Here is a 26,546-nt window from a genome sequence, read left to right as displayed (position 1 = left end):
ACCAATTTTCCATAGTTACCTCTCATTACTGACAATAAACAGCAGATGACAAGCAGATTATGGGAAGAAGGTTGTTTATTTTGGCTTACAATTTTGAGAAGACTCTCCATAATAGCAGGAGAAATATGGTAGTGCAGAGGCTAGACATTACCTGCTTGCCACAGCAGGTGGCACATGCAGGCAAGTGAGCCAAACACTGGGAAGCAAGGGGCTAATAAACTATTAAACCACCCCTGGCAGCACACCTCCTGCAGCAAGGCTCCACCTCCCAAATCGCCATCAGCTGGGGATCAAGGACTCAGATCACATGAGTTTTTGGGGACACCTGATTCAAACCACCACATAGGGTTTCTCTCCAGTATTAAAAAAAATTTATTTATTTGAGAAAGAGAGGAACAGGCAGATAAGAGAATGGGCATGCCAGGACTTCTAGCCACTGCAAACAAGCTCCAGATGCATGTGCCCCCTTGTGCAACTGGCTTACATGGCTACTAGGGAACTGACCAGCATTCTTAGGCTTCGCAGGCAAATGCCTTAACTGCTAAGCCATTTACCCAGCCCTCTCTCCAGTATTAGTTCTTTGGTGTACCACATAAGGACTGACCACATGTGAAAGACTTGATCACATCCTTTATATTGGTAGGTTCTCTCTCCGGAATGAACTCTGGAGGTCAGTAAGGTTGTAATATCCTCCAGAAGTTTTGACATTTTCTTTATATTTTTAGGGTTTCACTCCAATATGAATCCTATGACATTGATTCAGAATTAAATCATTGTTAAAGGTTTTTACACACACTGTTTATGGGGGTTCTCTCCACTATGAATATTTGTTGTGGAGCAAGGTTTTAAATCATACTAAAGGTTTTACCACACTACATTTTCAGTGCTTCCTTCCAATGTAAGTTATGTAAGGGTGGGACACCTGGTACAGGATTTGCCACATTTTCAATCATCACTGCTTTAGTGTCCAATACAGAGTGAGCTTTAAAAGCTTGACTACTATCATTACATTTGTAGGGCTTCCCTCTGGTATGAATCGTGTGATGACGTCGGAGGTGTTCATTCATCTTGAAGGTTTTGCCACATTCTTGACACTGATAGGGTCTCTCTCCAGTATGAATTCTGAGATGTTGCTTTAGGCATACAGTAGTTTTAAAGGCTCTGCCACACTCTTTACATTTGTATGGCTTCTCTGTAGTATGAACCGTGTGATGTTGACTGAGGGTTGAACTCTGGTTAAAGGCTTTGCCACACACTTTGCATTTGTATGGCTTTTCTCCACGATGAATAGATTGGTGTCGAGTAAGATTTGAAATAATAAGAAAGGTTTTACCACACTCTTTACATTCAAAGGGCTTTTCCCCAGAATGGATTTTCTGATGCCGATGAAGTATTGAAATAGTGACAAAGGTTTTACCACACTCATTACATGCAAAGGGCTTCTCTCCACTATGGATTTTCTGGTGTCGAGTAAGGGATGAATTATTCTTAAAGACCTTGCCACATTCTTTACATTTGTATGGCTTCTCTACACTATGAATTTTCTGGTGTTGATTAAGTTTTCCTGCAGTATAAAAGCTTTTACCACACTCTTTACATTTGTAGGGTTTCTCTTCACTATGAATTTTCTGGTGTAGAGTAAGATATGAATAAGTTTTAAAGGCCTTGCCACATTCTTTACATTTGTAGGGCTTCTCTACACTATGAATTTTCTGGTGTTCAGCAAGTTTTGCAGCAGTATAAAAGCTTTTGCCACATTCTTTACATTCAAAGGATTTCTCTCCACGATGAATTTTTTGATGTATAGGAAGGTATGAATAACTCTTAAAGGCCTTGCCACATTCTTTACATTGGAAGGGTTTCTCCCCAGTATGAATTTTCTGGTGTTCAGCAAGGTATGAAATCATAGCAAAGGCTTTACCACAGTCTTTACACACAAAGGGTTTCTTTCCAGTATGAAGATACTCATGTCGAGTGAGGATTGACTTTCTGTAAAAGGCCATGCCACATTCATTACATTTGTAAGGCTTCTCTTCACTATGAATTTTCTGGTGTACAGTGAGGTATGAGTAATTGTTAAAGGCCTTGCCACATTCTTTACATTTGTAAGGTTTCTCTCCACTATGAATTTGCTGGTGTCGAGTAAGTTTTGTAGTAGTAAAAAAGCTTTTACCACACTCTTTACATGCAAAGGGTTTCTCTCCAGTATGAATTTTCTGGTGTACAGTAAGGTATGAATAATTGTTAAAGGCCTTGCCACATTCTTTACAAGGAAAGGGTTTCTCTCCACTGTGAATTTGCTGGTGTCTAGTAAGTTTTGAAGCATCAAAAAAGGTTTTACCACACTCATTACATGCAAAGGGCTTCTCTCCAGTATGAATTTTCTGATATTGAGTAAGAGATGAATTATTGTTAAAGGCTTTGGCACCTGCTTTACATTTGTAGGGTTTCTCTCCACTGTGAATTTTCTGGTGTCGAATAAGGCTTGAACTTTGACTAAACGTCTGACCACATTCTTTACATTCATAAGCCTTGTCAACACTGGGACTGCCATGAATACTTTTTGAGCACTGATAAAAGACTTTCCCACATTTACTTCCTTTATAAAGGTTCTCTGGACTACAGTGATGTTTATCAGGATCTGAGCCATGGTTAAAATTTTTATTTGTGCCAATGCATTCATTGCTTTTCTCAGCAGTATAATTATCCTGGTAATTGTTTACTGTAGAAAGCTTGGTTGTGGCCTGCATAGTTGCATTAAATATGCACTCTGCTTGTAAAGTATCTATATCTGCATTTTGATTTAACAACGAAGGATAAGAAAAGATACTCCTATATTCATTAAAACTGTCTTTTTTAGTGTACAGAGTACTTGTTTTTTGATTGTAGAGTAGTGAACTTTTTGCAAAGGAACTCTCCAACTGGTCACTTTTAGAAATCTGTTCCTCATTTTCCAATCTGTCTACAGAAATATTTGAATGCAAGTTTACTCCAGTGATGGATGTTAAATTGTTTAAGCTAGTAACTGCATCATGATCTAAGACTCTTTGCAGACCTTCCAAATTTCCTTTCATAGGAAAGGTATGTGACAGAAGTTGCTGGGGATTTTTATTTACAGAAAGAGTTTGATCTTCAAAAGTTATTGGCATAATTTGAGGGGTTTTCTGAGATGTTTTCACTTTTGGATCTCTACTGACAGAAATATTGTGACTACTGTTAGTCATTGCAAATTCGTTATGTGAACCAGAATATGCTTTCTGACCTTCCCTCTCAACCATACTTTCTGATTCTTTCTGTAAGTGTAAACTGTTAAGGTCACAATTTCCATGATGACTTATCACTTTGGGGAATGAATGCTTAATCTTCTGCTTTGATGACAAGCCTTGGGTATAATGAGAAGACACAGCTGAAAGAAATAAAAATAAAAACTTATCAAAAGCTGGAGAGATGGCTTAGCGATTAAGCGCTTGCCTGTGAAGCCTAAGGACCCCGGTTCGAGGCTCGGTTCCCCAGGTCCCACGTTAGCCAGATGCACAAGGGGGCGCACGCGTCTGGAGCTCGTTTGCAGAGGCTGGAAGCCCTGGCGCGCCCATTCTCTCTCTCCCCTCTATCTGTCTTTCTCTCTGTGTCTGTCACTCTCAAATAAATAAATAAAAAATTAAAAAAAAAAAAAGTTAGACTCAGGTGAAAAGACTTTTAAACTAATATATGTAAAAATTATACCTGGCAGGTGATATCAGTGGAGAGTTAATAATAAACCCAATGTACCTCGTATCCACAGGCATATGAATTTAACAACAAATATGTGGCTCACATTTTTTTTTTTTTTTTTTTTTTTGTTTTTCAAGGTAGGGTCTCACTCTGGCTCAGGCTGACCTGAAATTCACTCTGTAGTCTCAGGGTGGGCTCGAACTCTCAGTGATCCTCCTACCTCTGCCTCCCGAGTGCTGGGTCACATTTATTTTTAAGACCTTCTAAAACCTAGGAACTCAGGGCACTCCAGATGAGCTCAACATTTAAGCAAGGAAAACAGAAGAAAGTGCAGAGGAAGAGATGGTATGAAAACCGCTAATACTGCTAGCCTGACAAACAGCTTTAGGGACATGGTGACAGACACAGTGCTCAATCAAAACCTATCAAAGCAAAAATCCAGAGGTTACAAAGAACTAAACTAAATCAGACTGCTAACAGACCTGCCACAGTGCAGAGAATATTGAGGAAGAGGGATGGAAAGGCTGTAAAAGCCACAGAGTGGGTAGGAATACCCTGGACATGGTCCCTCCACTACTCCACAGGGACTAACTTAGGCCTTCATGGCCCACAGTGGATAACATGGGGGAGGGCCCCCAGGGTGGTGTGGGCTGGGCAAGGGGACAGATGAGTATAATCTCTTATATTGTATATAAAATAAAATAAAAAAAAACAAGGAACATCAACAATATTTTCAAGAATTTACACATATTCAAGAGTCCAAATCTTACAATTCACAAGGTATAATTAGTGGCTGAGACAATGTAGAGGAATTTAAGGGTTATTAGATGAATTGTTACAGCAAACTTCCTAAACCTAGAAAGAGAAGTTAACATGCAAGTATAAGAGGAATTTAGAACCCAAGCATGACCAGAGAAAAATTTTCATGGGACTTCATGGTTAACAGGTCAAAAATATAAAGTTAACAAATGGGTGCTCCCTTTAGGTTCATGTGTTTTGAATACTTGGATCCAGGTAGGGGCAATTTGGGAAAGTTGTGAAGTTTTCAGAATGTGCAGCCTTGTAGGTCTGTCACTATAGTGAGTCTTGGGATTTTATAGTCCAGTCACCTTTCCAGTGCTGACTATCTCACTCTTGCTGCTACTTCCCAAGTTATGTGACATTTTGCTGTCTTGCTTGTGTCATGTTTCCCTGCCATGATGAAGTTATCTCTTGAAACTGTAAGCTAAAATAAATTTTTCCCTCCTCTGAGCTGCTTTTGGTTGGGTGTTTTGTTCCAGCAATGAGAAGATAATTGCTATTTACTACAAGCTGTGAGGGGGCCAGGTGTGGTGGCACATGCCTTTAATCCCAGCACTCGGGAGGCAGAGGTAAGAGGATTGCCCTGAGTTTGAGGCCACCCTGAGATTCCATAGTTCCATAGTGAATTCCAGGTCAGCCTGGGCTAGAGTGAGACCCTACCTTGAAAAATGAAAAGAGGAGAGAAAGATAGAATGCATATTAATACAAGGAACAATACATCAAGAAGATAAAACAGGTATGGGCAGTTGGCTCAGAGGTTAAAGGTGCTTGCTAGGACAACCTGAGGGACTGGGTTCAAATCCCTAGAACCCATGTAAAGCCAGTTGCACAAAGTGATGGTGCATGCAACTGGAGTTTATTTGCAGTAGCAAGAGGCTCTGTGTACTCATTCATTTTCTCTCTCCTTACAAATAAAAAAGGACTTTTTAAAAAAGAAGTAGTAGATATGGCCATGCATGGTGGCACACACCTTTAATCTCAGCATTTGGGAGGCAGAGGTAGGAGGATTGCCATGAGTCTGAGGCCACCTTGAGGAATTCCAGGCCAGCCTGGGCTAGAGGGAAATCCTACCTCCTCTTTCCCCCCAAAAAATAAACAAAAAAGAAAAGATATAATTGCTATAAACACTTATGCACCAAACACTGAGGCTACTAACTTCATAAAAGAAAGAGACAGACAGAAGACAGAGATAGAAAGAGAATCCCTTGTATTTTATCAGACTACAGAAGAACAAAAATAAAAATCAACAGCAAGAGAAGACACTGGTCCTCAAAGGGTACTTTCAAAATGTGAACGTGTTTCTCTTGGAAAGGCAACTGATTCACCACTAATTGCCATTAAGACTCATGAAACAATTTATGAATACCAATCATGACAGAAAATATACAAGTCACGATCAAAATGCATTACCTTTATACATGCACATAAAAATAGATCTTACTGGCAATAGTTTAGACATACTGAATTTTACCTTACACCTTGACCTAAATTGAAAATTGCCACCCCACCATAATATAAAAGCTAAAACTTAAAAACATATCCTAAAAGCATACATGAGGCCCATTTTCAATTTCCACCATCTAAATAAGTAAATACTGATTGAGGGAATCTACTGGTAAAAAAAAAAAAAAAAACACAGAAAATGGAATCACAAGACAAGAAAAATATAACTTTTAAAATTCTAAATAAATAGAGACATTTTTTACTCTGTCAACAATAATTTTCTGTTGTGAATGTTGTGACTATATATACCCACTAAATGGAGGCTTATGAGTCACTGACATTTAGTATAGCACAGAAAAATTCACAGAAAGTCCATTATAACTACTTAGAGGGTTTTTCAATGATTTATTTATTTATTTGTGTGTGCATATATGAATGAATGCATGTGGTAAGGTCTCTTAGCACTAGGGGATAAAAAAGGTCAATTTGGCTTATATAGGTAGCTGGGGAACTGAACACACGTTGGCAGGCTTTGCAAGCATGCATCTTTAACTTAGCCGCCTCCCCAGCCCCCATTTACAAAGTGTTTTGATGATGGGCTGGGGACGAAGATCAGTTGGTAGAGTATTTGCTTAATGTGCCTGAAGCCCTTTGGATCTTCAGCACTGCATATAAACAGAAACGGCACATGCTTTTAATCTCAGAACATAACAGGTAAAGGCAGAATCAGAGGTTCAAGGCCATCCTTGGCTACATAGCAACTTCAAGGCCATCCTAGGTTATATGAGACTCTGTTTTAGAAACAAACACAAGCTGTCATACCCACCAAGGCTTGGGGAACACTGTGGAAAAGGTGGGGAAAAGAATAAAAGAGCCAGAGGATGGGGAAGAGTGCTTTGGAATGTAGTATTCTTCCCACCAGATGGCTGTTATATTTATGACATCACAGTGACTATACTACCTGCACAATATTGAGTCCATTAACATGTCATGATGGATGATGAAGGCAGGCAAAAACAGTGATATCAAAACAGAGGGACTGGCTGAAAGAAGGGGCTCAGTGGAAGGGGTATGGAAGAGTGGGGGCAAAAGAGAGTCATGGGAGGGAACTATAATCAAAATACATTATATACATACAAAACAGTCATTACAGTTATAAAATAAAAAGAACTCTGAGGAAATTGTCTTAATGAACATATAGATGATACTAGAAGCTTTTCTGTGGTGTTATAATATTGCAGCATTTTAGAAATGTACACCCCCCCCCCAAGCAGCAGAAGAATAAACATCATTCAGACTGTAACAGGCAAAGAGAAGGGATGTGGCTGTCACTCTGAAGGTGTGAGCTAATCACTGGAGGGGAAGGAGGAGGCTCTGAGGTTGGTTTTTATTTTTTATTTTATTTGAGAGAGAGAGAAAGAGAAGGAAACAGGCAGATATATAGAGAGAATGGGTATGCCAGGGCCTCTAGCCATTGCAAATGAACTACAGATACATGCACCACCCTGTGCATCTGACTTACGTGGGAACTGGGGAAATAGAACCTGGGTCCTTAGGCTTCACAGGCAAACACCTTAACCACTAAACCATCCCTTCAGCCCTGACTATGAGCTTTAGAAACTTCTGTTAAGGTATAGAGCACAATATTTCATACCACTGAATTCCTTTACTTATCAGTACAGTGAAGGATGTATGCCCCAAGAAATAGGATGGTTCAAGACATGGAAATTTTCTTGCTTATACCCATGCCCTATTTTTTTTTCCATTAAAGCAGGACTCATGCAAAGTAGAAGCTTTCGAAAGATAAGTGTTCAAAAGTAGGAAATTAAGCATTGATAGTAAATCAGTAATTCTATAGGGAAGTTGTCCTCACCTATGGAGACCAGGTTTCTGTAGTTTTCTATCATCACATCCCTATATAAATTCCGCTGAGCAGAATCCAGACACTCCCACTCCTCTGGAGAGAAATCAATACTGATGTCTCTGAATGTGATCACATCCTGAAATAAAAATAAGTATGCAGCATATTAAACATAGAGACATTGACAGAGTTCCTAATTTGACCCAAGTTGAATGAGAGGTAGGAGTTGTGCATTGGCCTTAATTCTTCATTAAGAAACTTTTGCTTTTGTTTTTGTTTTTTGAGAAAGGGTCTCCCTCTAGCTCAGGCTGATCTGGCATTTACTACGTAGTTTTAGGGTGGCCTTGAATTCATGGCAATCTACCTCTGCTTCCCAAGTGGTAGGATTAAAGGTGTATGCCACCATTACCAGGAAGAGACTTTTTAAATATAAATACATTCTCTACTGTGTTAAGTAACTCAAAATAAGATGGCAATAGGCCCCCAACACCTCAGCACTGAAGCAGACCAAAAATGAACCCAACATGGCTCAGGGAAATCTTGCGGAAGAGGGGGCAGAAAGAATGTCAGAGTTACATGTTGGGTCATGATTTGCAGAGACATTTATCATACTAATAACTGGGGGCTAACTCCACAATGCACGACCCATTTTCATTAACAAGGAGGGTCTAATGGGAGGGGGTAGATCACAGATGAGCCTAAATAATGGTACCAAACTGCCTGTATTCACTGAAATGAAAACTAATAAATTAAATTTAAAAAAAAAGAAAAAGAAATTTTACCACATGTTTATTTTGTCTGGAAAGACCAGCCTAAGTACCTGATTAGCATAATTTAATTATCTATTAATCCATGTCACCGAATATAGATAAGTCTACTTTCAAGATTGTTTCTAGATCTAATCAAAATTATATCTGACTTGCTTGTATGTTAGAAATTTGTAATATTTCACTTAAGTGACACACTCAATGACAATGTTTTAAAATTACCAAATTATTATTACACCTAAGAATGTTTTCATATGTTATTGACTTTCCAACTTGGTCTTTCTTCTACCCTTAATGCAAGTGTAAGCAAATCCCAGCTGGGCAAATCCTGGGAAGGTTAAATAAAAAAAGCAAATACCTTTAAAAAAAAATAAATAAAATAAGATGGCAATAAAAGCCACAAAACCAGTATTAGCAATAGTTTTTTGAAATACAAAAAATTTAAGAATATGCATTCTTCTGGGAGTGGTAGCACCCTTCTTTAATCCCATCACTCAGGAGGCTAAGATAGGTCGATCACAATGAATTCAAGGTCAGCCTGGGCTACAGAGTGAGTTCTAGATCAGCATGGTCTAGAGTGCCATCCAACAACAACAACAACAACAAACCATGATGGAATTGGAACTCTACCAAAGAAACCTGGGGGAAAAGATAAGACAAGACAGAATATACTCTTCTACTGGTGTGTAAGGAATTAGTAACGTAGGTGGGACCTCTGCAGAAAACCAGGAGGGAGTCAGGACCTCACAGCAATCACACCTTCAATGAGAACTGGGCTTCAGTCAGTGGCCCCAGTGAAGTGCATCTATTCTCCAGGCCCTGCCTCAGCTAGCAAGAGCACAATGTCTTCAACACTCAGCTCTCACCAATTAACAGGTCAACCCAGGAAAAAATAAACAGAGAAGCATCTGGATGAAATGAAGTCATAGAACAAATGGACCCAACAGATATCAACAGAACATTCCATCCAAATGCTACAGAATACACATTCTTCTCAGTATAGACCATATATAGGACACAAAGCAACTCTTAACAATCACAAAAAAACTGAAATAATTCCTTGTACTCTACCTGATCACAATGGGATAAATCTAAAAATAAACTGCAAGAAAGACTATAGAACATGCACAAACTCATGGAAATTAAACAGTATACTATGAATGATGAATGAGTCAATGAAGAAATAAGACAATCCACAGTATCAAATGACAAGGAAAACAAATTATGGGATGCAATGAAGGCAGGCTCAAGAGTGAAATTTATAACTTTAGGTGCCAATATTAAGAAATTAGAGTGGTCACAAATAAATAATGCTATACCTTAAGGCCTTAAAAAACAACAAGCCAAACCAAAACTTGGTAGACAGAAAAAAAAATAATGACAATATAGATAGAAACTTATGGAATAGCAATGAAGAAAACAATATGAAGGATAAATAAGCCAGGTGTGGTGGCACATACCTTTAATCCCAGCAGGGGGAGGCAGAGATGGGAGGACAACTGTGAGTTTGAAGTTTGAGGCCAGCCTGGAACTACAGAGTGAGTTCTAAGTCAGCCTGGGATAGAGGGAGACCTTGCCTTGAAAAATAAAAACAGCAGCAACAAAAAAACCAGAATGAATAAATGAAACAAGAAGTTGGTTCTTCGTGAAAGGATAAACAAGGCTGATAAACTCTTAGCAAAACTGACCAAAAGAGACCCAAATCAATAAAATTTGAGGTTCAAAGGGCACCATTCCAACAGAAACCAATGAAATTAAGAGAATTATAACATACTTCAACAACATAAACTCCACTAAAGTGGAAAATCTAAAAGAAACAGATGAATTTCTAGATATGTATGACCTACCAAAACTAAAGCAAGAGGACATAAAGCATTGAAACAGACCTACAGCAAGCAGTCATATATATATATAACATCCAGCTAAAAAAAGTCCAGGCCCAGATGGATTCACTGGTGAATTTTATCAGACCTTCACAGACATACCAACAACAATGCTTCTTAAACTATTCCTCAAAATAGAAAAGGAAAGGACCCTACCAACATCCTTTTATGAAGCCAGAATTACCCTAATAGCAAAACCAGATAAAGATGTTACAAAAATACAAAGTTACAGACCAGTCTTTTTCATGAACATAGATGCAAAATTTTTTTCAACAAAATACTGGAAAACAAAATATAGAAGCACATGAAAAAGATCATTCCCCCCGAACAAGTGGATGCAGAGATGGTTCAATATGTGGAAATTAATAAATGTCATACACCATATAAAAGGACTCCAGGACGAAAATCACATTATCATCTCAACAGATGCAGAAATGACAAAATTCCTAAAGAAACTTGGAATAGAAGAAGCAAACTTCAAAATAATAAAAGTTATATATGACAATCCTAAAGTAAACATTATACTAAATGGGGGAAACCTCAAAGCATTTCCACTAAAATCAGAACTATTTTCTCCACTTTTGTTTAATATAGAATTGGAAGTCTTAGCTACAGAAGTAAGACAAGAGATACAAATAAAAGGATTCCAAACAGAAAAGAAAGAAACAAAATCACTATTATTTGAAGATGATGTGATTCTATACATAAGGGACCCTGAAGACTATACTAGAAAACTGTTAGAACTGATGAATGCTTTCAGAAAAGCAGCAGGATATAAAATTAACACAAATCAGTAGCCCTCCTATATACCAATAACAAATGTGCTGAGGATAAAATCAGGGAAACACTCCTATGCAGTACTGCCTCAAAAACAAAACAAAACAAAACAAAAAAACCTGGAATAAACCTAACTAAGGAAGTAAAGTAACTCTACAAAGAAAACTTGAAAGCATTCAAGAGGGAAACTGAAGATCTTATAGTAAATGGAAAGATAACCCATGTTCATATGTTGGAAGAATCAATATTGTAAACATGTCCATATTGCCAAAAACAATCTACAGATTTAATGCAATCCCCCTCAAAATTCCAATGGTATTCTTCACTGAACTAGGAAAAAAAAAAAACACCAAAAAAAGTCCTACAATTCATTTAGAATCACAAAACAACTCCAAGAGCAAAAACAATTCTGAGCAACAAAAATAAGGCTAGTAGTATCACCATACTTGATTTTAAGATATATTACAGAGCCAAGTAACAAAAATTCCAGGTCCAGGTAGGTCAGTCAGGGCTAGAGCAAGACCCTACCTCAAAAAAACAAAATAGTATGCTAGTGACACAAAAACAGACATATAAATCAATGAAACAGAATACAGGACCTACACACAAACCAAGGCAGCTATAGCCACTCAATTTTTAAACAAAAATATTCACTGAGGAGAGCCTCTTTAATGAACAGTGCTAGAAAAAAGTGTATATTTATATGTAGAAGGATGAAAAAAGATTCTTCTCTTCATGCATAAGAATCAAGTCCATATGCATCAAAGACCTTAACATTAGACATGAAGCTCTGACACTGCTATAGAGAAAAAGTAGAAGCAACACTTGAACATATTGGCATAGGCAAAGACTTTCTGAATAGAACCCCAGTCACCCTGGAAATAAAACCAATAACCAACCATTAGAATCTCATGAAATTAAAAGCTTTTGTACAGCAAATAATGTTGTGAATAGAGGAAAGAGGTAGCCTACAGAATGGAAGAAAATATTTGCCAGCTATAAATCTGACAGTATTAATTTCTAGAACATACAAGGAATTAAAAAAACAAAAACTAAATCATAAGAAATCAAAGCTGGGCATGGTGGCATATGCTCTAATCCCAGTACTTGGGAGGCAGAGGTAGAAGGGTCACTATGAGTTGCAGGCCAGCATGGTACTACAAAGTGAGTTTCAGGTCAGCTAGACTGAGACAGTACCTTGATAAGACAAACAAACAAATAAGAACAACAAGAAAAAAATATGCTATAGAACTAACTAGACAGTTCCCAAAAGAAGAAATGAAAATGGATAATAAACATCTAAAAACATGTTCGCCATCCTTAGCCATTAGGGAAATGCAAATTAAAAGTTCTTTGAGATTCTATCACACCCCTGTCAGAATGGCTAAGAAATTAAATGACAATAAATGGTGGGAAGGGTGTGGGGAAAGAGGAACCCTTCTACATTGTTGGTGAGAATGTAAACTGGTATAGCCATTGTGGAAATCAGTGCGGAGGTTCCTGGAACAGCTAAAAATAGATTTGCCACAGGACCAGTTATACCATTACCCTAAGGACTCTATACATTGCTATAGAAATTCTGACTCATCCATGTTTATTGATGCTGTATTCACAATAGCTAGAAAATGGAAACAGCCTAGATGCCTATCAACTGATGAATGGTTAATGAAAATGAGATTCATTTTTGCAATGGAGGTTTTTTTTTTTTTTAATTCACAGAAGCAGAATGTCAAATGATTCATGTTTTCTCTCATATGTATACCCTAGCTTCATGTGTTTAGATTTGTGAGATAGTTTCACTGGAGTCAACAATAGGAGCTAGGAAGCTAGATTGGGAGATGGAGAGAAGAGTAGGGGAGGCTTGAGGGGAAAGTATAACATATATGTAAGTAGAGGGACAGAATACTGGGGGTAAATAGTCAAAGAGAGGACGGGGGGGGGGCTGAGAATAGAGAATGGGTGGAGGAATAATCAAAATTAAAGATGTGGGCTGGAGAGATGACTTAGCAGTTAAGCGCTTGCCTGTGAAGCCTAAGGACCCTGGTTCAAGGCTCCTTTCCCCAGGACCCACGTTAGCCAGATGCACAAGCGGGGGGGGGGGGGAGGCATGTGTCTGGAGTTTGTTTGCAGTGGCTGGAGGCCCTGGTGAGCCCATTCTCTCTCTTTCTCTCTCTCTCTCTCCCTCTTTCTCTGTCTGTTACTCTCAAATAAATAAATAAAAATGATAAACAAAAAAAATTTAAGATGTGATGAATAAGCCATATGGGGAAATCTAGTTCTTTGCTACCTAATAATGTATATGTTACAAAAGAGAGAATTTGGGCAGAAAGTACCCTGTGTAGGTGGATAATCCCATACCCAGAAGCCATATGCTGTTACAAGAAAATTTCAGTTCCAAGGTAGTCACCTTCCAACAACTTGTTGGTCAAAGAGGACCCTGATGCTCCTCAAGCAGTATAAGCTATTGCCAAGGCTCTTGGTTACCCCTTAGACCTTATTGCTAAAGACACCACATTCTTGGGCTTCTAAGCTGGAAACCTCCTCCCTATTGATTAGCTGTCATGATGCTGGAAACTGGGGTAATAATGGCATGTCTGTCATGGGGTAAACTAATTGCCCTCTGATTGGATTTGAGACCTGCTTCATGGGAGGTAACTGCTATCTACTACTGAAAACCTAATGAAAAGCCTATGGCTGGGGAGGTCTTAAGCCATGCATGAGAAACTACAACTGTTGTCTGGCTAAATGGATATATTAACATTAGACATGAAGCTGCCCTCTAAATACTTATGTTTATGCATATATATTAGTGCCCTCTAAATACTTATGTTTATGCATATATATTAGTGCTACTTTCACTTTTGGTTAGAGAAGCTTCTTTTCATATGGTGGTGACCACAGCACTCAAAACTCTCCAAAGTGCTGAGTAGTGCCAGTGGCATAATAGAAGGGGGGAAAATAAGGACATCAAAATACAAGAGACTACGTGGAAAGAAGATGGGATTCAGTATAGGAGGCTTGGGATGGGAGAAAAGAGAAGGTAGTGGAATGGGATTAGGATCATTGTACATTGTTTATATATATGGAGGTTGTTAATTAGTTTTTTAAACCTGACAAGAATATACCTACCAAGTGCTATGTATATTTTAAATAATAATTGATACATATTTCCCATACGAGAAAGTGAGGGTATTGCTATCTGGGTAGATTGTCACTGGTACTATCACAAAGTGGAGATGTAATGGTCACTCAACACAAAGTTCTTCCATCATAACACCTCTACTATACTACAGTAGTATACAACCTCTTACAGCACCCAGGAAAAGGTGCACACTCATTTACCCACGTTGATTTGACCTGCAGCGTATATAAAATCTCAAAATAGGAGCACATTCTGAGCACTGTCATCATGGGGTTCTGGAAACCAATGTTCAGAAAGCTGTACTCCAGCCTGCCCCTTCCCTCCCAGGAGCTGACCTACAGGATCCAGGCCTGGCCCCGCCCCGCGGAACTGCTGACTGACAGGACCCCCTTCCAGCCCAGGCAGAGCTGACAGACAAGATCCAGGCCCCGCCCCGCCCCGCGGAACTGCTGACTGACAGGACCCCTTCCACCGGGGAAGAGTTGATTGGTAGGACCCAGATTTGGTCCCGCCCCTCCCCGTAGAAGAGCTGAGTGACAGGACCCCTTCCACCGGCGAAGAGCTGATTGGTGGGACCCAGACTTGGTCCCGCCTCTCCCCGCCCCGCGGAAGAGCTGAGTGACAGAACCCCGCCCCGCTCAGCGGAGAAGCTGACTGACAAGTTCCAGGCTTGGTCTCGCCCCGCGGAGGAGGTGACGCGATGACTGTCTCCACCCAGCCGGGTCGGGGACGTCTCCCGGCGCGGGTGCAGCGGGCACTCACCATCTCCAGGCTTCCTGGGTAGCGGGCGCGAGCTGTGCGGGTCTCCTGCCTCAGGACACAAGCCCACGGACGCCCAGCAACTCCCGCCTCTGACGCAGGGACCAAGCGCAAGATGGCCGACTCCAGCGAAAGCCCGCGAGATTTTGAATGCCTGCCCCCAGGCCTGACGGTCAGCCTGATTGGACGGTCTTCCCATGGCACCGCTGATTGGACAGGAGTTCCGGCTCAAGGCTTATATCCTTGGTTTATTTTATTATTTATATATTTATTTGGTTTTTCGAGGTAGGGTCTCAGTTTCGCTCAGGCTGACCTGGAATTCTCTATGTAGTCTCAGGGTGGCCTCGAACTCACTGTAATCCTCCTACCTCTGCCTCCCGAGTGCTGGGATTAAAGGCATGCGCCACCACGCCCCGCATTTTTTTTTTTTTTTTTGAGGTAGGGTCTCACTGTAGCCCAGGCTGACCTAGTGCTCACTCTGTAGTCCCAGGCTGGCTTTGAACTCACAGTGCTCCTTCTACCACCTCTGCCTCCTGAGTACTGGGAACGTCAGGTCTTGAGAATAAATGGGACCAAACTGTGGGTGAGTGAGGCGAGAATGAGTTTCTTGTGTGAACTAAGGTTCGCAGAAAAGCTCTCTTACACCTACTGGAATTCCAGCAAGGCTGAATGGACTGATAAAACTCCTGTGAGCTGATCACAGAAAGATGGAATGTTTCAAGTCAAAGTCAAATTACCTTGGGCTATCTTTAGCCATTTATTGCCCCCAATAGCCATTTATTGCCCACCTCTGTGTCTGAGCTAACATCCTGGTGACTATCAGTGGATCAGGTGTGATTCTTTTTGGAATGTAAGAACAGACTTCCAGCTTCCACCAACCCAAGGGCTAAAAATGTCATCAGGTAAAATCTTAAGCCTCTAATGGAGATTTCCACACTTTACTGTAACCTGCCTACCCGATGGTCAACCAGTGTATTTGAAAAGTGCCTTGGCTTAGGACTTTCTTTTGTTCAGTAACTGTAAAATCTTCATGAAACTGTTAACACATTGGAACATGAAATGTGGGGCAACCTAAATCTGTATTCCCAAGCCATGTTCACTCATATTTGGCTCCAGAATAAACTATCTCTTATACCCTTTGAGGTGAGAGCTGTGCCAGTTGCACAGACAACTTGTGTCTTGATTGTGTCTGGTGTTTTGGATTGGTGTTGAGTTTTCCATATGAATTCAGGGCTTCTTTGAGGCAGTAGTTTTAAGGCAGAGCTCCACCTTGATGAACTTCAGCTGTCTAGGACATGAGCATTTAATCTGAAGTCCTATCAATTACATATATTCACAAATGGACAGAATAGAGACAAGTATTTTACATTTTACTTAACTTTCTTGGTGTTATTGGAATTTCAGGGCAAAAGCCCTAGCTCCAGCTAATATGGGAATTCTGTGGTGTCTTGAGAGTTTGGAGTCTGTGGTGGTTCGAACTAGGTGTCCCTCATAAACTCAGGGTTGGGTCCCAGCTGGTGGAATTTGGGAATTATAGCCTTGATGGAAGAGTTGTGTTGTTGGGGATGGGCTTAGGGGATTATGGCCAGCCTTCCCTTGCTAGTGTTTGGCTCACCTTGCTACTGTTTCCACCTGCTATGGCAGAGGTGATGTCCAGCCTCTGCTCATGCAGATTTCCCTGCCATCATGGAGCTTCCCCTTTAATCTGTAAGCCAAAACAAGCAACTTTCCTCCCATCAGCTACTTTGGGCTGGGTAATTTATCCTAGCAAGAGAAGGTAATTGCAACAGAGCCTTATCTTGGCTCTTGGGTGGGCAGTAACTGAAGAATTAGGATTTCTGACTCACTGGTCATGTCACGAGTCAGTGACCTTTTCAGGTTCTTATGAATCTGATGCATGAAATCCACAGGCCAGAGAATAAAGTTCAAAAAGAGTTTGTTAGATTATAGGTAGAACTTAAGAGAAAGAAGACAGGGCTCTTGCCCAAGGAGGCAAGAAGGGGTGTGAGAACCCTACCTTGAAACTCAAGCTAGGGTCTTTTATGTGAGTTTTCTATACAGGCAGTTTACAATACTGTCAGTCCAATCCTGGGGTCAGGATTTCTGGAAAAGGGCACTCTTCCCAGAAATTGAGTTATTCCAGGTCACAGAGACAACAAAATGTCAGATTCTCCCCGTACAGGCTCTAAGACATTTCTTGTTCTTGTTTTCAGGGTCCTGTTAGCCCTAAAGAGCCTCACATCATTCACAGTGAAACTTGGGCACAGTCTTAATGCATCAATAAGAGATGAGTGAGGGTGAAGAAAAGATTCAGTCAGTATGGATACAAGGAATATGGACAAACCCAGGGGTCCATTTATTCTTGAGTAAATCTTTGGAGTGGTGACATGACATTCAGGTTGAAGTTGAGAAAGAATTGGGTAGGGGCAATAGGCATGCACAGTGAAGCAGTCCTGGTCACAATGGACCTGGTTGAATGTTATCTCAGCATGATCTGTAAGCAGGTCCCAAGTTGTTATAGCTTGCAGCAGCAGTCCAGTTTCCATAGGGGAGCCTTAATATCACAGATGATGACCCTTAATTTAGGGGTTGTTTGGCCCAAGTTCTGCAGTTGCTTGGAGGTAACATCTGTTATGATCAGATGTGTATATGAGTTCTGTAGTTTCTAGAATTCAAAAAGTCTACAGGTTTAGGACAATGATGTGTTGGGGGGAGGGGTTATTGGAACAAGACCTGGTAAAATCTGATAGAAAGATGCATGAAAAAAAAAAAAAAACAAAGGTAGAAAGGCCCACTGAACTAGATGGTAGGACCCTATTGCTAAAGACAGCACCTACTTCAGGACACTAAGAAATCAAACTGGAGTTGAATTGGAAGCTTCTACTCTGTTGATTAGCTGTCAGGATGCTGGAAACAACTATGCAGCCTGTTGGAGGAAAAAAGTCATCAAGTATTCTAAGTAATAGTGAACGCTGCAAGCCTCAAAGCTGGCCAGGCAGATCAAATGTGCCAACTGCTGAAATGGTGGTGGTATGTCTGTTATGGGGGAAGCCAACTGCTCTCTGTACTTGAGGCCCTTTCCATGAGAGGGAATTCCTGCCTAGTTTTGAAAACCTAATCAAAAGCCTATGGCTGGGGACCTTATAAGTCCTGGGTGGAAGGAGAAGGGGATACTACTATTGTTTGGCTAAATGGGTATATTATGCCCACCAAATTACTAAATATTTTTGACTATGCCCATATATTAATGCTACTCTTTGTTTTGTTTTGTTCAAAGTAGGGTCTCTAGCCCAGGCTGACCTGGAACTCTATAGCTCTAGGCTGGCCTCAAACTCACAGCAATCCTCCTACCTCTGCCTCCCAAGCACTGGAATTAAAAACATGCACCATCATGGCCAGCCACTCTCACTTTTTTCAAACTTTTTTGTCGACAATTTCCATATATATGAATATATCATAATCATAATCCTCTCCCACTACCTTCCCGTTTCCTCCCTCCCAAGTCCCCCTCCATAGAATCCCTTCTTTCCAACTAGTCTCTCTTCTATTTTGAAGTCATTATTTTTTCCCCTCCTATCAGTCAGGTCTTGTGTAAGTAACATCAGCCACTGTGAGATCATGTATATCAAAGACATTTTGTGTCTGTAAGACTATAGCTCTTAACATTCTTTCTGCCACCTCTTCTGTAATTCTCTCTGAGCCTTGGAGAGTATGACAGAAATGTCTCAGTGCTGAACACTTCACTGTCACTTCTCAGCACTTTAATGAATTTTTAGTCACCCCAGTTGTCACTGCCATGTGGAAAGAGAAGCTTCTCTAACCAAAAATGAGAGTAGGATTAAGCTATGGGCATAAACAAGTATTTGAGAGGGAAGTGTGGTGGGCATAATATATCCATTTAGCCAGAAAATAGTAATAGTTTCCTCCCTAGGGCCTAACCTCCCAGCCATAGAATTTTCATTAGGTTTTCAGTACCAGGCAGGAATTCTGTTCCATAGAGAAAGTCTCAAATCCAATCAGAGAACAGTTGATTTCTCCCATAACAGACATACCACTATTGCACCAGTTGGTATATTTTACCTGGCTGGCCAGCTATAAAGTTTGCAGGGTCTACTGCTGGTTAAGACCAGTAATGAATTTTATACCCCAAACTGCTGTATAGCTCTTTTTAGCATCCTGACAGCTAGTCAACAGGGAGGAGGCTTCCAGCTCAGCACCAGCTTGCTATAGAGTAAGATCCAGATCAGCCTGGAGTGAGACCTTACCTGGGGGTGGGATGAGTACAAGTTTGGTCCAGAAATCATTCCAGTAAACAGAAACATTCTGGTATAATAGTGCAACAATCACTGTTACTACAACCCAATACCCTAGAGCTGTGCCAGTCTGAATAAAGGAGAAAATCAGAGTAGAGTGGCTCACCCAAACCACCCAAGAGAAAACACTGACTAATCATGACTGCCTTCATTTGCATAGGAGGAATACTTGCTGGGAAACTGCATGACCAAATAACTCATCCTAACTAATGGAGACCTAATCCAGTAGGGATACACTTTTTGCCGTAAGTTGTTTCGTAATAGTGATAAAAAAAAAACAACCCTGTTGTCATGTCCCTTTTCCTCTCAACTGTTTTTGCATTCAATCTGTGCTGTTGATTAATGTGAGAAGATGTGCATTTAACATGTAAGGGAAGCTAATGGTTGGTTTTGGTAAAGCAACTTTGTAATAATGAATTTCAAAGGGATGGAGAGATGGCTCAGCATTTAAGGTGCTTGTCTGCAAAGCCTAAGTACCTGGGTTTAATTCCCCAGTACCTACATAACGCCAAATGCACATACATGTATCTGGTTAGAGATTCTGGCGAGCTCATTCTTTCTTTCTCTATCTGCATCTTGCTCTCCCTCTCTCAAATAAATAAATAAAATATTAAAAAATATATATTTCAAGAGCAATTTTAGACCATTAAAATGAGTGTATAATCTATTAAACTGAGAATCTTCAAATATTGTAAGAGAAAGCAAAGGCAAAATTCTACAAAGAAAGGTGGAAATTATGGCAGATGTTTAAACTTACTGCCTTTATCTACAGTGGTTAATAGAGTGTTTATAACCTGTCTCCATATTCACTCGCTCAGACTTTTCTCATGCCTGCCTCTTAAAGGACACTGGAGTGCATATGCACACACTTCCCAAGGAGGGAAGACATGAGAATCTCTCCTACCCATTAATACTTAGATGCTACAAATTCAGGTTATATGATTTTTGAAATGTTGCAATTACAGTGAGCCTTCTTAATTCTTAGAAAACTTGGCATTTTTTTAAAAAGTCATGCTTTATTCACTTGCAATTTATAGGAGATAAAATTTAGTGAGATTTTGCCAAGCTGACAGAAATGGATGCCTTTCTCTCCTGACTAGGACTGAGTTTCCCTTTTTCTAAGTTATTTTTTCACTGGTTTATTAAGCTGCTGATATGCTTGTGGAACCTGGACACACTCCTTTCTGGAATGTCAAGTGTAGACACTGCTCAGGTGCACTGAACTCTTACTTCCACCGGGTGGCAATCCAGGCCTAGATGTGTTCACCTCAATAGGTAATGAGGCATTGGCTAAAGTAGAGCTTGGCTCTGAGATGTTGAATCCTGATTATTTCACAGTCCTCAGCTGTGGACACTGCATGTGCCATCCTTGTTTTCCCCACTTGTGAAATGGGAACCATCTCAGCCATGGCATAGGTAGAGAAAGGTGATATTTTAAACCCCATAAGTGAGCACAAATTAAAGGGTGACATGACCCCCCCAATCTTGTCACATGGCAGCACCATATTCAGTTGTTTTTAATTTTTTTTTAAATTTTTTTTAAAGATTGTACTTTTATTTATTTATTTGAGACAGAGAGAGGGAGAGAGAGAAAAAGAGTGAGAATGGGTGCACCAGGACCTCTAGCCACTGCAAACAAACTCCAGATGGATGTGCATCTGGCTTATGTGGGACCTGGAGAATTGAACCTGGGTTCTTAGGCTTCGCAGGCAAGTGCCTTAACCACTAAGCCACCTCTCCAGCCCCTGTTTTTAATTTTTGTTGCAGTTACCTTTGTGTTGCTAGGACAAAACACCTGACCAAAAGCAGCTGATGGGAGTAAAGGGCTTAAAATTTGGTTTATAGTCTCAAGGGGAAGCTTCATGATGACAGGGAAAACAGTGGTCCTAGAGCAGAGGTGGAAAATCACATCTGCCACAGCAGGTGGCAAATAGCAGCAAGAGAGTGAGCTAAGGTTTTACAAGAGGGAGCTGGCTATAACATCCCTAATCGCACCCCTAGTAACACACCTCCTGTAGCAAGGCTCCACTTCCCAAATTGCCACCAACTGGGGACCAAGCATTGAAAACACATAAGTTTATGGGGACATCTGATTCAAACCACCATGGTATTATATTGAAGGCTTTATCCAAATCAATATACTTGAATAACTTCTGTTTGTAGATGATATATAATAATAACAAGTCTGAAAAACCCAAGATAGTCAATGAGCAAGCTATTGCCAACATTAAGGAAACATCACAGGATGATTTTATATAAATTAATATATATAAATCAAGAGACACAGATGTTCTTTAAGATGGGGTCTTATTCTAACTCAGGCTGACCTGGAACTCACTCTGTAGTCCCAGGTTGGTCTTCTCCTACCTCTGTTTCCTGAGTGCTGGGATTAATGGCATGTGCCAACATACCAGGACTAGAAACAAATTTTGAAAAAGATGGAAGAAATCATAACAATATTGAATAAAAGATTGCATTTAAAATATAAAAACAGGTATCTGGGAAAAACAGCAGGAATAATGAAAGTAAATGTGAGAAAATGATCAAAAGAAAACAAAGATTAAAATATACATATGCTACATATATTTAATAACACATCAATGTTTTACAGTTTAAAAATTTTCAAACTACATCAAAACTGGCCCACAGCTTTGGGCTGTTGGGAAAGTCACGAAACTGAAGAGACCATAAGTCACTGCCACACATTTTAACTTTTCCACTTCCACATGTACTTGTTACCATGTTTGAAATTCTGCACAAAGAAGTCACTCTGGTTTTGTTTGTGTATAAGATAAATGTGCAATTCAGACAAGCAAAGCAATTTCTCACCCATTCTCCACAGGGAGAGATGCAGTCCAAACAGCAACTGTCCACTGTGGGCCAAAGTGGCATGGCGTATTTTATCACAGGTCTATTGAAACCTATGGACTAATTTGTAAAACTAACTTTAACATATAACAAGGAAAGAGAAAATATGCAAAGCCATTGATCCTAAGATAGTAGCTAATATCTATGACTTCCATATTTGATGACCCACTCCATGTTTCAACTCACAAAACAAAAATTGGTCAGGTTTTTTAATCTGAGGAAATGAATAAAACTGTCCTACTTTGTTGGTCTGAGCTTCCTACTTTTCTGCCTTTTTAAAAATTAATTTATTTGCAGGAGAGAAAGAGAATGAAATAAGAGGACCTCCTGCCACTGCAAAAACAAACAAAAGCTTCCAGCTACATGCGCTGCTTTGGGTATCAGCCTTATGTGGGTACTAACCAAGGCCATCTGGCTTTGCAAGCACCTTTAACCACTGAGAAATCTCTCCATCCAGTGTCTTTTTTCTTAGTTGGTAGAATTTTCTATTAAACATTAAAATGGACCAGCTAAGACATGTTCAAGAGAATGATTCAGAGCATAGACCTTGGCCATTGGGATTAATCCTACAGCCAATGCAGAAAGCCCTCTGCTCTTTATTTATTTTTTCTAATGCTGAATTCTAAATCTCATTAAAAAATGTTTTGAAAATGTCACTTCCATTGCCATCTACTGCACCCTTCTGTTTGCAGTCCTGTTCATTCTGCTTGCTCTCATGTCAAATATTTCACAAACTCCAGCAGAGCTGCAAGTACATAGTTCCCACAGTGACAGCTCACTGTGAACATTGCTCTTCATCTTGTTTTGTTGCTGACAGGTTGATTGTGTCAGCTGTTTGTTTCCCCCCCCCCACCCCCGAGGTGGGAGTGGGGAGGGGGTCTGAGCAGAGTCAGTGACCAGATACCTAATGAATCAAAATATTTTATTAGTCTGCCCCAGATTTGGGGTCAGTGCTGTAGCTTTAAGAGAGGAAACGGGAAAAGGGAGCCTGCGGCAAGTGGGGCAGGTGGTAGGAATGACTGACTGAGCCTGGTCCTTAGGCTTCACAGGCAAGTGCCTTAACTGCTAAGCCATCTCTCTAGCCCTGGAATGTTTCTCTTTGCATTGAGCAAGATTATAGACGTGGGAAGTCGTTATTCTAGGGTTGTAAAACAGAGTGAAGATTGCAAAACAGGATGTGACCTGGAGATGGGGGCAGTGGCAGCCTTGGAGAAATGGGCTTCAGGGTCTTTAGATTTTCTGGCTTAAATGTTCCCCCCACACTCAACCTTTGATGTCTTTTATAAAAAATTTAAGAGACACCAACAATTCATATGGCTGCACTGTTAACCCTTTAGTATCTGGAGGAGCATCTGAAGCTAGAAGCATTCCAGATAGGAGACAAATCTGTTTAGCAGACTGAGAATGCAAGGACCAAATAGGAGCAGGCTAGCAAATGGGAGAATTCAATATACTTAGATCTCAGCAGTCAACAGATCTGGTCCCCTTCTGTTTTGTAGGACTAATGCTACTAATGAGCTAACTGATCTTGTAAGGCTCCTGTTATTTTGGCCATTGTTACTAGACCTACAGAAAGTATCAGCATCACCAGTACTACTAAACATAGTAGAGCAGGGTGGGGGATGTATCATGACCATGACCCGAAGGTATCTTTTGTTGAATTCCTCAAGCTTCTGCCATGCACGTACCGGTCTGCCTCCAGGTTTGTGACTGAAGGACAGATTTCTCAAGCTTCAGCCCTGTGTAAATTGACCAACTTCTGGTATTATCAAAGCGAGGTGGTGGGCTCAGAAGGTGACTCAAAGGGGTTTCTCAGGGTCTCTGGGTGGTTGTCCGCCTGACTGATCCTTCAGGTAGGGCAGTTGTTTTCACTCTGGAGTAATGAATCCATGCTTCCACACCTGCAACTTGTAAAGCTGTGGGCTTAAGGGTTTCTTTATGCACATCTTTTACCCACACAGGTTCTCCCAGTTTATAGGGATGTACCAGATTACTTAAAGGTAGAGAAGTTTCTCTAGTACTCAGTGATATATCAGGGCTTTGGTGGTAGCTATGACTGGGTGCTAATTTCTAAATTTCAAACTTCTCTCCCCTTTGTGGAATTACTATTAGAGGAGGAGATCTGCCAAATACAGTTTCATAGGGTGAGAGCTTGATTCCTGCTCAGGGAGAGCATGTCACTCTCAGGACAACCATGGGCAGCATAGAAGTCCAGGGTAACTGGGTCTTCTGGCAGAGTTTATTTAAAGCCTGTTTAGGATTTGGTTCATGTTGTCAACTTTCTCTGAGCTCTGAGGTTGATAAACCTGGTTTAGGTTTCATTTCATTCACAGAGCTTTGGCTAGTCCTTGGGCAACGTTGGCTAAGAAAACAGATTTATTGTCTGGCCTGATTGATGGAGGCATTCCATATCAAGGCAGTATTTCAGTCAGCAAGGCTTGTCACTTTTCTGACCCTTCCAGTTCTGGTGGAGAATGCCTCTACCCATCCTGAGTACGTCCCTACAAGGAACAATAGATATTTGTATCCCAGCTAGGTAGCAATTCAGTAAAGTCTATTTCTAGATCTCCAAATGGGCTCTTTCTAGTCCTTTATATTCCCAGTGGCTGGTAGGGGCCCTGCTTAGTGTTATTGCAGGCACAACTCTGGCATTTCTCAGACACATTACCACACTGTGGGAATCCTGGCTATACAGTATCGATTAATTAAAGTCTCTAATGCTGCTTTCCCCATATGGGTGTCTCTGTAGAGCTGGCTGTCCAAGGGGTAAGCCACATGGTCTGGATCAAAAAGACATTTGTTGGGCAGAGCCTCCATCCTTCTGAGGCTTTTGTGCCTTCTTTTTTCTAATCTAATCTTTGTCTTCTGAAGTACAAGTAGAGTATTTAGGCAGAGTTGAGACCATCAGAATCCTGCCAGGAGGGGCTCTATGCAACATGGTCAAGGCTATCTGTTTTCTTCAGTATCAGCCCATTAATTCCTTCATGTTACTATATCCATAACAGCAACGCTCTTACGGTTCCAAACTGCTTCTGGGAGGTGCAAAATCTCAGTCTGACTCTTGGTAGTTTTCCCTTCTGCAATGAGTCCTCCTCCTCCTTTGTGGAGGCTCCCATGTATAGGCAGGGTGTCCAAGGCATATCTAGATTCACTCTTTGGTCCTTACTTAATTCAAGGGCCCTAATCAGAGCCATCAATTTTGCCTGCTGACTTGGCCATCCCAATGGGAGGTTCCTGTTTCTATAGTCTCAGATTCTGTTACCACTGCATATCCTGCCAGGTGTCACCATATGACAAGAGGTGCTTCCATCAATGTAAAGAGTACAATCTCAGGAAGTCAGGTGCTGATCTGAAAGGTCTGGACAATTTGAGAAAACCTCATCCATAGTCAGAATACAGTCATGGTTGGAAGTCTAGGTTCTGCAGGCAGGATGATCATCGGATTGACAGTCTCTAGGCATGTGCACAAGTTTCCATAGAGGAGGCCTTGATACTGGCCCATGAGTGAATTTGTGAGCCAAAAGAGGGCCGCTATTGTCCATCAGATACTTGGCTACTTATAACTGATACAAGCTATGGGTTTCTTTCTAATGCTATATTAGACCTCCCCCCCCAAACAAGTATCCCTTAGTTGAAAAATCTCAGGACTAATTGGCTATTGCTTGGAATACACCTTAAAAGATCCTGCCCACCCTTTGTTAAAAAGGTTTCATTAGATAACACAGACTTCTCAGTGATTCATGAATGCAGAAAATTATCAGAAAGGGTTAAGACCAGGAATGACAAATCAATCTGCACCAGGTTCAAGGGCCAGGCACAGATGTTAAATGAGAAAGGTGCAGATAACCTGAAAAGGTGATTGAGAAAATCCTACAACAGCCTATGTCTATAAACATAAAACCACCAGGCAAGGAGTTTAATGAAAAAGGCACATTGATGGAAGGGAAGAAAGCAGGCCCAAATAAAATTATTAAACAAATTTCAGTGCTAGGGATAGACTACCTTCCTACACCTACGTGTTGTTCAGTCCCCCTCAATACTAATTGCATACCAGAACTAGAGATTAAGACCTTACTGCAGAAAACAGTGCATGCTCTGATGCCAGGACAAAGAGAAATCAAACTGGGACTGACCTAGAGACTTCTTCCCTGCTGGCCTGGCCTTGGTATTGGAAGGTTCTCTGCAAGCTTCTGGGAGAATTGTAGCAGTCCTGCTCATCCA

At 40.6% G+C, this 26,546-nt stretch overlaps 1 protein-coding gene across 2 annotated transcripts; it reads right to left on the bottom strand.

Moving 5' to 3' along the window:
- Positions 1-435: 435 nt before the first annotated feature.
- Positions 436-15,252, bottom strand: LOC123456383 (zinc finger protein 345-like). 2 transcript variants are annotated; one of them, XM_045139396.1, is made up of 3 exons: positions 15,148-15,252; positions 7,829-7,955; positions 436-3,406 (listed from the first exon to the last, which is right to left on the bottom strand). In XM_045139396.1, the coding sequence occupies exons 1-3, from the start codon at positions 15,148-15,150 to the stop codon at positions 873-875; spliced, it is 2,664 nt and encodes an 887-aa protein (XP_044995331.1). In that variant the 5' UTR covers positions 15,151-15,252; the 3' UTR covers positions 436-872. The 2 variants fall into 2 exon arrangements, with proteins under 2 accessions (XP_044995331.1, XP_044995336.1); XM_045139401.1 differs by lacking the exon at positions 15,148-15,252 and adding an exon at positions 6,536-6,620 and having other exon boundaries at positions 7,829-7,956.
- Positions 15,253-26,546: the final 11,294 nt, after the last annotated feature.

The sequence above is a fragment of the Jaculus jaculus genome, chromosome 1 (assembly GCF_020740685.1).
Source record: "Jaculus jaculus isolate mJacJac1 chromosome 1, mJacJac1.mat.Y.cur, whole genome shotgun sequence".
Classification (NCBI taxonomy): domain Eukaryota; kingdom Metazoa; phylum Chordata; class Mammalia; order Rodentia; family Dipodidae; genus Jaculus; species Jaculus jaculus.
This window is presented reverse-complemented; position numbering and strand designations above follow the sequence as displayed.